This window comes from Gobio gobio (assembly GCF_949357685.1).
Source record: "Gobio gobio genome assembly, chromosome: 20".
NCBI lineage: Eukaryota > Metazoa > Chordata > Actinopteri > Cypriniformes > Gobionidae > Gobio > Gobio gobio.
The window spans coordinates 26,718,331-26,731,432 of NC_137113.1; the positions used below are offsets into that span (position 1 = coordinate 26,718,331).

Consider the following 13,102-nt stretch of genomic DNA (forward strand, 5'->3'; position numbering starts at 1 on the left):
GTCAAACTCAATTTTGTTTATTTATTTATTTTTTTAAATGCCATGGAAAAGTTAATAATTGTATTTTATTGACAAAATATTTTAGTTTGTCTCGGATACTTTTTTTTATTATATCAGATAACATTTTAATCTGTCATGGTCATGTTACAATGGGGCATGTTGTCACATTTCACTTCCATTCTTTCAGGGTAAATCAAGAAAAAAGTATACACTGTATTAATAAAACAAAACCACATAATTGTACTAGACATGTGAAATTAATGTGGGAAAAAAATACTCTGGACCCCAAGTGGATTTACACAAACTGAGAAAGTAAAAAAAAAAAAAACGTTACTTTGTGCCTCGCTCTCCCCTACATGTTTTAATCTTTTGAAAGCTGTTTACTGTTTATTTAATATGAGAACTTGAGGAGTATGTCTATGCTTGCTTTAGGAAATGATAAGTTCAATTTAATAATATATATATATATATATATATATATATATATATATATATATATCATAGTAAATTGGTAGCAATATAGCTCTAACACTATTTATCCACTATGGAGGAATTTGCACTACATGAAAATCATCTATTAATAGGTTTAAATGTTATTATCAAATACATTTTATTAACATATATCTAATAGGGTATAGCATATAAGATCATTGCAATTATTGAGAATTTTGCTTCTGAATTACTGCGCAACAAGCCTTGTATAGCCTACTTAAATAAAACAGTTTACACGTCTCGTTTTTGCTTTTGCAATATATTGTGTTGATTTAAATAATCACTTAGGCCTAGTGCAAAATAATGCCTATCATTGAAGTCCCTCAAGGCACGAGAAGGAATCCCAGCATGCCAACATAAGCTCGTCTAATATGACGCACAGCAGACCAACGTTGCGCAGTTTCACCTCTCACGTGATTAACTCTCGGTGAGTTGAAGAGAGAGCGACCGACGGGAACTACATTTCTGCCAACTGTTCTCGTCCGTTTTTGCATTTTGTTGTTACTATTAAGTCAAGTCTGTGGTTAATATGTAATCGAAACTGCATCGCAAAACGGTCAAATAGCTTAGATTTTTTCGCTTTGTTCAGAAGCTAACTCGTTTTAGATTGAGTAGGAGCTGTCAAATCGAGTCCTATAATGCTCTCGAATACCGAAAAAGAGCTGATTGTATATATATGGGACAAAATGACTGCAGTGGCGGAAGAAATTGGATCTGAGGCTCTTTTAAGGTAACATATGCTCTCTTAGATCAAACAAATGTAACGTTTTAGAACAATGTAGCCTAACAGACCGGACAAAAAAGTAGCATATTTTTACATGTCTAAAACTCACGTGTAGATGTCCAATATAAATTATTTAAAGCTTAATGAAACCATTTAAATTCTTACTTACTCTCTTTGGTGGATCCTTGATAGTTGTGAATATCAAAAGTCTTTTCAATGATTGATGGTCTTGTCATATTTGGCAGTTGCCCATGAGTGATGACGCAAGCGACAGAGAGGGAGGAGATAGCTAGGGCTCTTGTGCTTGACTTGTTGACCTTGTTTTCTCCCCTGTTAACTGGTTTACAGGATGTTCACAACGTTCCCCAAAACAAAGACATACTTCTCTCATCTAGATATCAGCCCCAATTCAGAGCATTTACGCTGCCACGGGAAGAAAATCGTCCTGGCTTTGGCCGACGGCGCGAGGAACATAAACACACTCGCTACTACGTTGGCATCACTAAGCAGGTTCCATGCCTACCAACTGCGAATACATCCTACAAACTTCAAGGTGTTCCTCAAACATATGTCCAGTAGGCAATATCCAAATACGTGATGTTGTGTGATGTGGTGTTTTTCCATTTAACTCACTAACGTAAACTTCTTACATTTTTCCAGCTTTTCAATCATTGCATCCTTGTGACGTTAGCCTGCCATATGGGCGAAAACTTCACACCTGTTGCGCACGCGGCGATAGACAAGTTTCTTTCGGCATTCTCAGCTGTTTTAGCCGAGAAGTTCCGATGAAGAGCCTCCGAGGAAGGATTGAATGGTTCTGCAAAGTTTATCTTTAATAAATTAGTAATAAATACGTGTGTCTTTGTATCTATATGCAATGTAATGGAATATTCAATAAAACAACAACAATAGTACTACTAGTCTTGGGACATGCACCTCCCTCATTGTACTCCTCATTGTACTCTTACACTTTGTGTCCACATTTTTTTATTGCTTATAATTTAATAACTGCACGACAGGAATCCAGTATTTTGGCTTCCTAATAAAAAGTCGTCAGTACTTAAATTTATGAAATTCTTCTCACGTTGTGAAATTGATTATTCAATATTTAATGCAAAAGGAAATAATCAGTTTTGCAATTGATCAAAAATGTCGGTAATATCTAAGGGACGTGATGCGTCATGTGGGTGTGGCGCTGTCCAGACTTCAGTGCTGAAATATTGGCTGAAGTCCAAAAGGAAATGTGACGCTCTCCGTTGTGCTGAAAGCATTTAAACAGTATAGGCGTTTCTTTACCTGTGGGTCAGTTACTTTCTCTATACCGTCAGAAAAAAAAAGAAAAAAAACTTTAACAAAGCTATACCCTTAACTCAACTTTTCTCTTGACCATAGAAGGCCGCTTTGAATAATTTTACATGGTTACAATTTATTTTAAGGTGTCTTTGTTACACTGTAATTATACATCTAAATGCTGAGTAATATTAAATAGCTAGGGTTAGGTTTATTTAAGGGTTAGTTGCATGCAATTATGCATAATTTATAGTTACTATAGTACTATAGTATATTTCCTGACTATAGTACTATAGTAACTACATGTAACGTGAAACAATGACACTGTAAAATAAAGTGTTACCTTCTGCATTTTCTTCAACGGCAAATTAGCAAATGTTTCTATTTAGCCTATTTCCCTTAATAACACATTGGCTGATGCATCATCATCGTCCTGCACACGCTAAACTTATATCTAAATATGCTACAATTTAAAAGTAAATGCTCATTGTTTTTAAGGTGGGCATCTTTTCCTATCTTTAGGAACATACTCACATTACTCACCTTAGATAATGTACTAAGGTGAGTAATGTCCCAGTGCAAGCTAAAAGTACAATGTGTTTTTTTTTCAGTTAGGTTAGGGATTTATAGTACTTTCTGGTGTGAAGTTTTCTGTGGTTCTTATGGAGCTGAAGAGGGACCTTGTGATGACGAAAGCTTTAAGAAATTAAGTTTTTCTGGAATAATTGTATTTATGTTGTAGTAGTTAACTTGTTATTTGCTTATCCCGCATTATAACCTAAAAAAATGTAAATTTAGTTTGTTATCACTGAACAAACATTCAGAATAATTAAGTCTAAATTTAAGATTTAGGTATTTGGGTTGCATATAAACTTTTTCATTCATTTAGATCACACAGTTTTACCATAAACAAACGAATAAACTTACTGTGATTCATATTTATATTATTACAAGATATATGTAATGAACTGAATGTGTTTAAATAACTGGTTTACATATTTATTCATTCAGCTTGTTTCAATCTTTTACATTTTAACATTGAATATCGCTTGTTCCACGTCAAGCCAGCTTTATTTTACCAATGTTTATACTTTTCAACTGAATAAATGTAGTTTTCACAATTAGATTTATGCGAATTCTATGCCATTTGAATTAATATATTTTGAAAAAAAAAAAACATTTTGTTCAGAAATTTATTTTATGACTGACAAATATGCATCAAATCAGGTTTATTAGGTTAAATAAACAACTTTCAAATATACATTTTATAAATGCGTAAATCTTAGATTTAGGCCTAAAAAATTGTAGCGTATATTTTGAGTGTGGTACAATAAAGCCAAACTGCATTTTGGACATTAATTAGACATTTTAAACATTAACGATTGCAACAGTTACGTGTCTTTTAAGGTTTTGTAAGACGTGAGAAAGGGATGGGCAGGAAGTAAAGATCATATCAAAATGAGCAAAGACCTCAGATGACCTTCGTGATCTCATATGCAACCTTCTAAAGTTGTGAATATTAGCACTTCAGAAATTACACCAATTTAATGTGGATTTATTGCGTAACCCTTTTTCATTTGAGACACCTTAATGGACAACGAAATCATCTCAGCCATTTATTTTTCATTATGCGTTACACAATTTTAATACAAGGATCTTCTCATCCAGTCGACGAATCTAATGATACTGCCTTCTTAATGCTGATACAACAACAGAAAGGAACTTGTGCCAAGCAGCTTGGATGTCTGGGGTGAACTCGGTCCTCATGCGTAGCGATCACCACGGTCAGGCAGTCAGCTAAGAGCTGTAAAACAAGTGGGGGAAGTGGGGTAAAGCACAGTTCCAACATAATAACCAAACATGGCAGGTGGACTGCTCTAAGTCACCAACCTGGAAATTGCCTGGGTCGACCTGCAGTGTAGGTGTTCTTGATATCTTCCATGTTTTTGAGAGCTTTCTCCAGTCCATGCACTACAGTGCATGCGCCATGACATTTGAATTAGCCATGATTGCCTCCGCGTTATACAGGTTTCCAAACCCACTAAAGTACCGCTAAAGTCCAAGGGTAGACGACTTGACATCAGACAGACAGGTCAGGAACATTAAAGGCCTTAATGGCTAACTACAACAAATACATCTGAAATCAAAATACATAAATTAAACAGGTTGAAAGAGTTCATATTAAGGAGAAAAATTAAGCAGGCGATAGAGAAAAGATTACATTGCCAAGCTCTCGCGGCCCTTTAAACTTTAAAGTCCTTGTGAATAAACTTCTATTGTGTTTCATCACCAGAGTGTGGTTCTTTAAAGGGATAGTTCACCCAAAAACGAAAATTTGATGTTTATCTGCTTACCCCCAAGGCATCCAAGATGTAGGTGTCTTTGTTTCTTCAGTAGAACACAAATGAAGATTTTTAACTCCAACCGTTGCTGTGTGTCACTCATATAATGCTTGTCAATGGAGACAAATTCTATTAGAGTAAAAAAAACATGGACAGACAACTTCAAATTAAACTCTGCAGCTCGTGACGACACATTGATGTCTTAAGACACGAAACGATCGGTTTCTGAGAGAAACCGAACGGTATTTATGCAATTATATCACCTCATACCAGACGAACGCTTAAGCTCTCCAGACTGCCATCACTTCCCGTGAGTGAGGTCAAAATTCCGGCCGGGTCATATATACATAGATACCTCATTAGTGCCTGCGTGGATCGCTCGAATGAGGAAGCTACGTATACATATCTATGACCCGGCCGGAATTTTGACCTCACTCACAAGAAGTGATGGCAGTCTGGAGAGCTGAAGACAGTCTGATATGAGGTGATATAATTGCATAAATACAGTTCGGTTTCTCTCAGAAACCGATCGTTTCGTGTCTTAAGACATCAATGTGTCGTCACGAGCCGCGGGGTTTAACTTGAAGTTGTCTGTCCATGTTTTTTTTACTCTAATAGAATTAGACCCCATTGACAAGCATTATATGAGTGACACAGCAATGGTTAAACAACGGTTAAAAATCTTAATTTGTGTTCTACTGACGAAACAAAGACACCTACATCTTGGATGCCTTAGGGGTAAGCAGAAAAACATCAAATTTTCGTTTTTGGGTGAACTATCCCTTTAAGAGCAATTCAAATGTTTGAGTGCAAAAAAAAAATCTGAAAGTTCCACTTACTTAAACTTAGATTTTTTTTTTTTTACTTAAAACATTTGATGTAACTGTAACTTCTTCTTTTTTTTAAAGTTTTGCCAACTTATTCGGGTTTACAGTGTGCCTCCACTCATGCATGCCTGGTTGGAATGACGTGATGATTGGATAGATCTTGAACGTTTTCCTCCCGAACTTTGTTAACAAAACATAATTTATTGGTATTTATGGTTCCATGAAGAACCTTGAACAACCGTGGAACCTTCCTTTCCATTGCACAAAAGGATCTTTTAGATTAGCCTATTAAAATGTTCCTCGCACAAATGAAAACAAATGGTTATTTTAAGAACTTTTGGAATCGTTATTATTTGGAGTGAATCACTTGTTGCACAATTTAATCAGCTGTCATACAAGCGGCTATTATAATCATTCTAAATATCAAGCAATTCTGTACATCCAAACCAGATCCACTTAATTTACAACTTTGTTGTGGTGCGTATCAATTCCTCTTTATTGAGTTAGAAACATACAATATGTTTCCCTTATTTCAGAGTTTTTAATGATACTGTCTGCGCAGAGCAGAGACGACAACAGCGAGGAACTTCTGCCAGGCAGCCTGCACGGTAACGGTGAACGAGGGACCCATCGTCGCTGCAATCACGATTGTCAGGCAGTCGCCCAGCAACTGAAACAGAAAGGGCAGAAGAGTGTCGCGCAACTGGTAGCTAGATGTTTTAAATAGTGTCTGAATGCATCTATAAGAGTTTAATATGCTGCTATGCTTGCATACCCTGAAGTTGTCAGGATCCACGTGCAGTTTCTCGGAGTGCAGAACGCTCAGATCGGCGTATGCGTTCTTTATATCATCCAGGTTCTTCATTGCTTTGTCAAGCCCGTGGAGCACAACAGTTCCGTGGGCTGCAACCATTGGATTGGAGATGATGGCATCTGCATTGTACAGGTTTCCAAAACCCCCGAAGTACCTCTGAGTCCATGGATACACAATCAAGGTCCTGCAATATACAACATACGCAAATTAATACAATGAAATGTATCAAAGAATAGTTGCATAAATTGTGATAATGAGGCATCATACCTCTGCAAGGCTTTGGGGCCAACGTCCTCATAATTAAGCTTGCTGAAAATGTCCTTGATACAAGCACGCTCCTGGTCAGTCCACACAACCATGTTGTCAGTTTAAGATTTTCTTCTCCGTTAGGAATATGAATCATACCTTTCCACTCTTGTCGACACTATTTATGTCATCGGGTGGCGTCGCCAAACAAGTGGGCTCACTTGATTGGCTGAAACCTCTCATGGGCAGGACGCTAGGCCTAATTGATGATTCTGGACGTTTGCAATCTTCTAGAAGTTTTACTGTAAGTTGCAAAAAACTTGCAGCATAACATACCCCCCTTTCATGAAAAGAGTCAGGAAAAATAGTTTGATGTTGGATAAAAAGTGGATCAACATATGCTGGAAAGGATATCTTTAGATATTGTAGAGTAGCCATCATTTTTTATGTAATTGTTTTACTCCCTCTCTAATCGGTTGTCTAATTACAAAAACGTGACTGTCAAAGACTATCAATTATTGTTATGATCTCAGCTGTTAGATATCTCATACATGCATACACACATTCAAAACGACTCTGCCTTATCTCTACTAACAGACTCTCCATTACGTAGATCTCAAAATGAAATGCATTTGACTGAGTGGCAAAAAAAAATCCAGTCTCATCAAATACTAAATAAAAAGGGCGTGGGCATTTTATCCATTCACCAGGCAAACATTTTAGAGCCGATTAATGATATAAATAATTTATAAATCAATTCAGAATAGGAAAATCAGAATAATCAAAAACTGCTTGAGTTCTTTTTTTAGTCGTTTTGTTTTTGCAATAGTGCCTTGTAAAAAAAAAACAAATGTTCATGTTTATCATTATTATTATTATTATTATTATTATTATTATTATTATTATTATTATTATTATTATTATTATTATTATTATTATTATTATTATTATTATATTGTAACCCTTTATATATACATGTTATATTACTAATGCAATTTTGCCAGAATGAAATGTAATATAGCCTACATCGTATGTATAGTAAAATCAGAGTTGTATAAGTCCATGAGCCAATGGACATTTTATAGGCTATTGCATAACTAAACTAAGTAAATTATCACCCAAAATAAACTGCATTGGGTTGTTTATTTAAAAATTATTTAAATTAAATGAATACAAAAAAGTCAGAATAATGAAAAACTGTGCTTCAGTTCCCTTTTTAGTCTCTTTTGCATTTATGTACATTGTAAGAAAACAAATGTTCATGTATATTATTAATAAAAATAATAATATTCAGATCTTAATAATAATAATAATAATAATAAGACAGTTTTTCTCGATTGCTATGCTATAACTGATTCAGTTGGCACAATTTACCAACCGATTCATTCAGTTCTCAAAACGTTTTCACACACATTCCAATGTTCTTAATGATTTCTGCAAAACTTCACACAAAAATTTCATTTTACACATGTTTAATTACAAACACAAGCACCTAATATAATTAACTCAAGCATCACAATGTAAACTCAAATAGCACAAATAGCATTTATTACAGCACAACTGACACATCAATCAGAATCTCAGGATAATATAATTAGGGCCACAGGTGATTGTGCTTTAGAAGATGCATCCTAACACTGAGAGAGAGGGCTGAAAGAATCATATACAGGGTTTTTTATTCTACTCACTTACAGTTCACAGTACTTTAGATAAGGGATATTTCCCTATTCTAAAGTAAACTGTAGCACATGTTACACAGCCTCAAACTCACAGTTGTCACATTTATTTGTAGCCATTATTTTTCTTGTACTGTATTTTTCGCAGAACTGAGAAATGACAGTCTTTTGTCAGAAGACCAAGAAGCTGCTATGAAATCTAGTCACTATACAGTAATTTCATTACTGTTTGTAATGTAATGAAATCTGCAGAGGATGCTGAATGTATTTATTTTTTCATTACAATAATTGGCAGTAATATTGCTTTTAACTTTTCTTTTCATATAATGTAAGATCACTTTACGGCAGTGGAATGAAAATAAAATTTTCCTGAAGATCATTGCATTTTACTGTATATTCCCTATTTTATTTACAGTTAAATAAATTGAGCTGTAGAATTATTCCTGAATCAAAATAAGAGTGTTCTAAGTGATCTCACTAATGTGCAATTTGTCGGTAGTTGTTCGGTTTTGATATATTGTTGACTGAAATATTTGATTTTGACGTGACAGTTTGAGGTTTGCATAAGTTGGTGTGTAGTTCATGGATTGTGTTTAGAAAATTGTGAATTGTTTCATGAATTGTCTCAGCAATCGAGCAAAAACTGTAATAAACATTGTATTATAATTAAAACCAGCTGAGCATAAATATGTGGGTAAAATGGCTTTTCCCATTCAATGCAATGTATCTACACTGTATCTAATATGCATATTAATGTGTTCTTGGAGCAACATGTAATGAAAAAATAAATGTAATAATGGGAGTAATAGTTGGCAACATTTTCATATATTGATATGTAACATTGATATGTAATTTATTTTCCTATTCACTTGTTATGTCTCCCAAAATGCCTGATAAACATGATGGAGGACATGTATGAAATCAATGCCCAGTTTTGTAACAGAAAGTCATATTTTGATAAGAAACCCCATAACATTTTCATGGGATGTTTATTTATAGCAAACAATTTGAAAATGAGTCAGATTTAAATAATAATTACAAAATAGTATCTAAGATCATTCAGTCATTTTTAAAGACCAAGGAGAAGTTGTTGTCCTGGTGAAACCTCAAAACAAATGGTATCTCTGAAAAGCCCTGAATGAGCTCTTTACAGGACATCCATGTCAGAGAAATTCACTCAAGTCCTCGACAGTGGCACCCATGAGGTTAAAATAATTTAGGCTAAATTAAAAGAGGACATGAAGCATCTTGCATAAGAACTAAACTAAACAACTTACTAAATCAATTAAAGAATTATTTAAATCAGGTTAGCTACATGTAGGCTATTGAAGATGCGGACATGGGCTGATTAGGATCCGACTGTTTACGACTTGGTGACTCAAGTGCGCACGCACGCACGTACAATATCTTCACGTATCATCCCTAAAATGAGGAGGGGAAAATGGGCATCAAGTCAATTTTCAGTTTTCACTGGCAGGAGTTCAATCTGACACGCAATTAGGCTGTATCTTGGGTGTGCCCACACAACTACAAACGCATAAAAAGAGGACCAACATTTAGGTGGGTAAGTCATTTGACCATAGCACGTCCATTAATTCAAAATGAGTCTCTCTGCTAAGGACAAAGCTGCCGTGAAGGCCCTCTGGGCAAAGATTTCCCCAAAGGCTGGGGATATCGGTAATGAGGCGTTGTCCAGGTAAGACAAATCAGACTTGAAGTCTTGAATTTCGATTAAAAATAACTGTACATATCTGAGGTAAGGATCTGATTAAACTGGAACTTTACATTTCCCACCATTTTGCAGAATGCTCGTGGTCTACCCTCAGACCAAGACCTACTTCTCTCACTGGAGCGACCTGAGCCCCGGCTCTGCTCCGGTGAGGAAGCATGGACAGAAGGTTATGGGTGGACTTGGTTTGGCTGTTGAAAATATCGACAACCTTTTCGGCGGCCTGCTCACTCTTAGCGAGCTGCACGCCTTTCAGCTGAGAGTCGATCCTGCTAACTTCAAGGTAAACATAATGTGTCTGACGCTAATTTATTAATAATTGAGCCTTACTTTTTAGTCGTTCAACTCAAAATGGTGTCTATTCATCTTAATTGAACAGATCCTGTCCCACAACATTCTTGTGGTGTTGGCCATGCTCTTCCCTGATGACTTCACACCTGAAGCCCACCTGGCCATGGACAAGTTCCTCGCAAGAGTGGCCCTGGCTTTGTCTGACAAATATCGTTAACCTGTGTGATATTTGTTAAGCAGTATGAATGTTGTTTTGTCGATTTGGTCACAACATGTCAATAAAAACACATCTGGAGACACGGCAATCTTTTTTTACTTTTGTTTGCATAATCTTTATAGCCTAATTATTGGATCATATGAATTATGTTAGAATTATGAAATTGTTTTAGAATATTTAGATCATGTTTCAGAACTCGAGTTAGACAGGACAGTTGCTTGAATAAATGCTACATATAGTAATATGTAGATGTCAATCTTAACAAGTAATCTTTGGCAAACACAGGCTACGGTAAAACTACTATATAGCCTACTGTTATTAATTCTGTTTCTTTTAGTTTAGCCTATAGAATATTACCCTTTATGTAAGTATGGTCAAAGTGTTGGATTTCGTGACGGATATTATATTAGGTTTAATATAAAAAGTAGGCTAGGCTATAATACATAATATAAATATACGCTTTGAGTCACGTGAGAAAGTCTTGCATATAGTGCATTTACGGTCATTCAAAGCTGATTTGTCTGAAAAGAAAAAAAGCAACAACGCTCATCAGGAGCCGCATGCAGAACAAACACCATGCAGAGCAGACGGCCTCTACAAACTATTCTGCATAAAGGGGATAGGTCTACTAAAAATTGTCTCGAAAAATTACATAAAAAATGGTAGACAAATATCACAGAACTTAGTAGACTATTAATGAAATTTACACTCTAAAAATTGGGTTGAAAACGACAATGGTTGGGTTGTTTGGCAGTGCTGGGTAAATATTAGACAGAACAAATGCTGGGTTATTTTGACCCAAACTTTTTGGGTTTGATACATTTGCTGTGTTGCACGTTATTCATTTTAAATAATAATAATAAAATGTTATTCATTTTAAATAATAATATAGGCTACTCTAAAATCTGTTATAAATAAAAGGAAGGTTCATATAAAATATTTTTTATTCCATGACAAGTCATTCTTTGACAATCATAAAAGGCTACTGGCAGGAGCAGACTCGGCAGAGACTACCCAGCATTATGATACACTGGCCCGGCGTAGCCTATATTGTCAGTAAAAATGAGTTACTCAAATCTAGCCAGCATTTGGGTATATATATATATATATATATATATATATAGAAGAAATATAGGAGACCTAGTTGTCACTTGGATATATATATATATATATATATATATATATATATATATATATATATATATATATATATATATATATATATATATATATATATATATATATATATATATATATATATATATATATATATATATATATATATATATATATATATATATATATATATATATATATCCAAGTGACAACTAGGTCTCCTATATTTCTTCTAAAAACAAGAATAAAACATACACAATTCAGTTCGAAATAATAATAATAATAATTATTATTATTATTTGTTATTCCTCTTCTTATATAATTATTCCTCGATTTCGGTGTTATATGGTGTCTGCAAAAGAAAAGCATTTAGACATTTGATTGATGTGGTTTACAGAAGCAGAATCTTGTTTTGAAGCTATAGCCTCCTGTCCTGGGTGCCACTGTCCTCGTACGAGGACATTATATTTTAGTGAATTTCTCTGACACCATACATGTCACAGTTGTAAAGAGCTCATTCAGGGCTTTTCAGAGATGCCATTTGTTTTAAGGTTTCACCAGGACAACAACTTCTCCTTGGTTTAAAAAAATTACTGAATGATCAAATGTAGCACTCTTATGGAACTATGATAATAGTTTGTAATATTTTGTAATTATCATTTAAATCCAAATACGTTTCAAATGGTTATAAATCAACATCTCAGGGAAATGTTATGGGGTTTCTAATCAAAATATGACTTTTTTGTTACGAAACAGGGCATTGATTTCATTCCACTGTAGAGGACACCGGGACTTAAATCATGTTTATCAGGCATTTCAGAAGACACAAAAGTGAATAGGGAAAGAAATTACACATCAAATTTCCTATGAAATATTAGATATTATTATGAAAATGTTGCCAACTATTATCCCATTATTACACTTCTTTTTTCATTACATTTACATTTAGTCATTTAGCAGACGCTTTTATCCAAAGCGACTTACAAATGAGAGCAATAGAAGCAACTAGAACAGTCAACGGAAACAATATGCAAGTACTGTAACAAGTCTCAGTTAATCTAGCACAGAACAGAATTTATTAGACAGACAGAAAATGAATAGAATGATAAGTGCTATCCTTGATTGCTCATTACATGTTGCTCATTAATTCATAATGATTTAATAATAAAATTATTGAATGGGAAAACTCATGTATGGCCATTTTACCCACATAATGAATAAAGTGAATAAAGTAAAGTGATATATCAATTATTTCCACCATATATTTCATAACATTGTTGAGAATCATCTTTAAACAAAGTTTGGTATAAAAAAAACCTAAACCTAAAATTGATTGGT

General features: G+C 34.5%; 3 protein-coding genes across 3 annotated transcripts; 2 read left to right on the forward strand and 1 right to left on the reverse strand.

Annotated features, from left to right (window-relative positions):
- Positions 1-936: 936 nt before the first annotated feature.
- hbae4 (hemoglobin alpha embryonic-4) lies at positions 937-2,005 on the forward strand (the record flags this gene model as incomplete). Its single annotated transcript, XM_079845463.1, has 3 exons — positions 937-1,222; positions 1,565-1,769; positions 1,877-2,005. The coding sequence occupies exons 1-3, from the start codon at positions 1,131-1,133 to the stop codon at positions 2,003-2,005; spliced, it is 426 nt and encodes a 141-aa protein (XP_079701589.1). The 5' UTR covers positions 937-1,130.
- A 4,211-nt stretch (positions 2,006-6,216) lies between these two features.
- hbbe2 (hemoglobin beta embryonic-2) lies at positions 6,217-6,848 on the reverse strand (the record flags this gene model as incomplete). The annotated part of the gene is made up of 3 exons (XM_079845387.1): positions 6,217-6,345; positions 6,451-6,673; positions 6,757-6,848. The coding sequence occupies 3 exons, from the start codon at positions 6,846-6,848 to the stop codon at positions 6,217-6,219; spliced, it is 444 nt and encodes a 147-aa protein (XP_079701513.1).
- A 3,144-nt stretch (positions 6,849-9,992) lies between these two features.
- hbae5 (hemoglobin, alpha embryonic 5) lies at positions 9,993-10,648 on the forward strand (the record flags this gene model as incomplete). The annotated part of the gene is made up of 3 exons (XM_079846172.1): positions 9,993-10,107; positions 10,216-10,423; positions 10,520-10,648. Exons 1-3 carry the CDS (start codon positions 10,013-10,015, stop codon positions 10,646-10,648), a joined length of 432 nt encoding a protein of 143 aa, XP_079702298.1. The 5' UTR covers positions 9,993-10,012.
- Between the last annotated feature and the right edge of the window lie 2,454 nt (positions 10,649-13,102).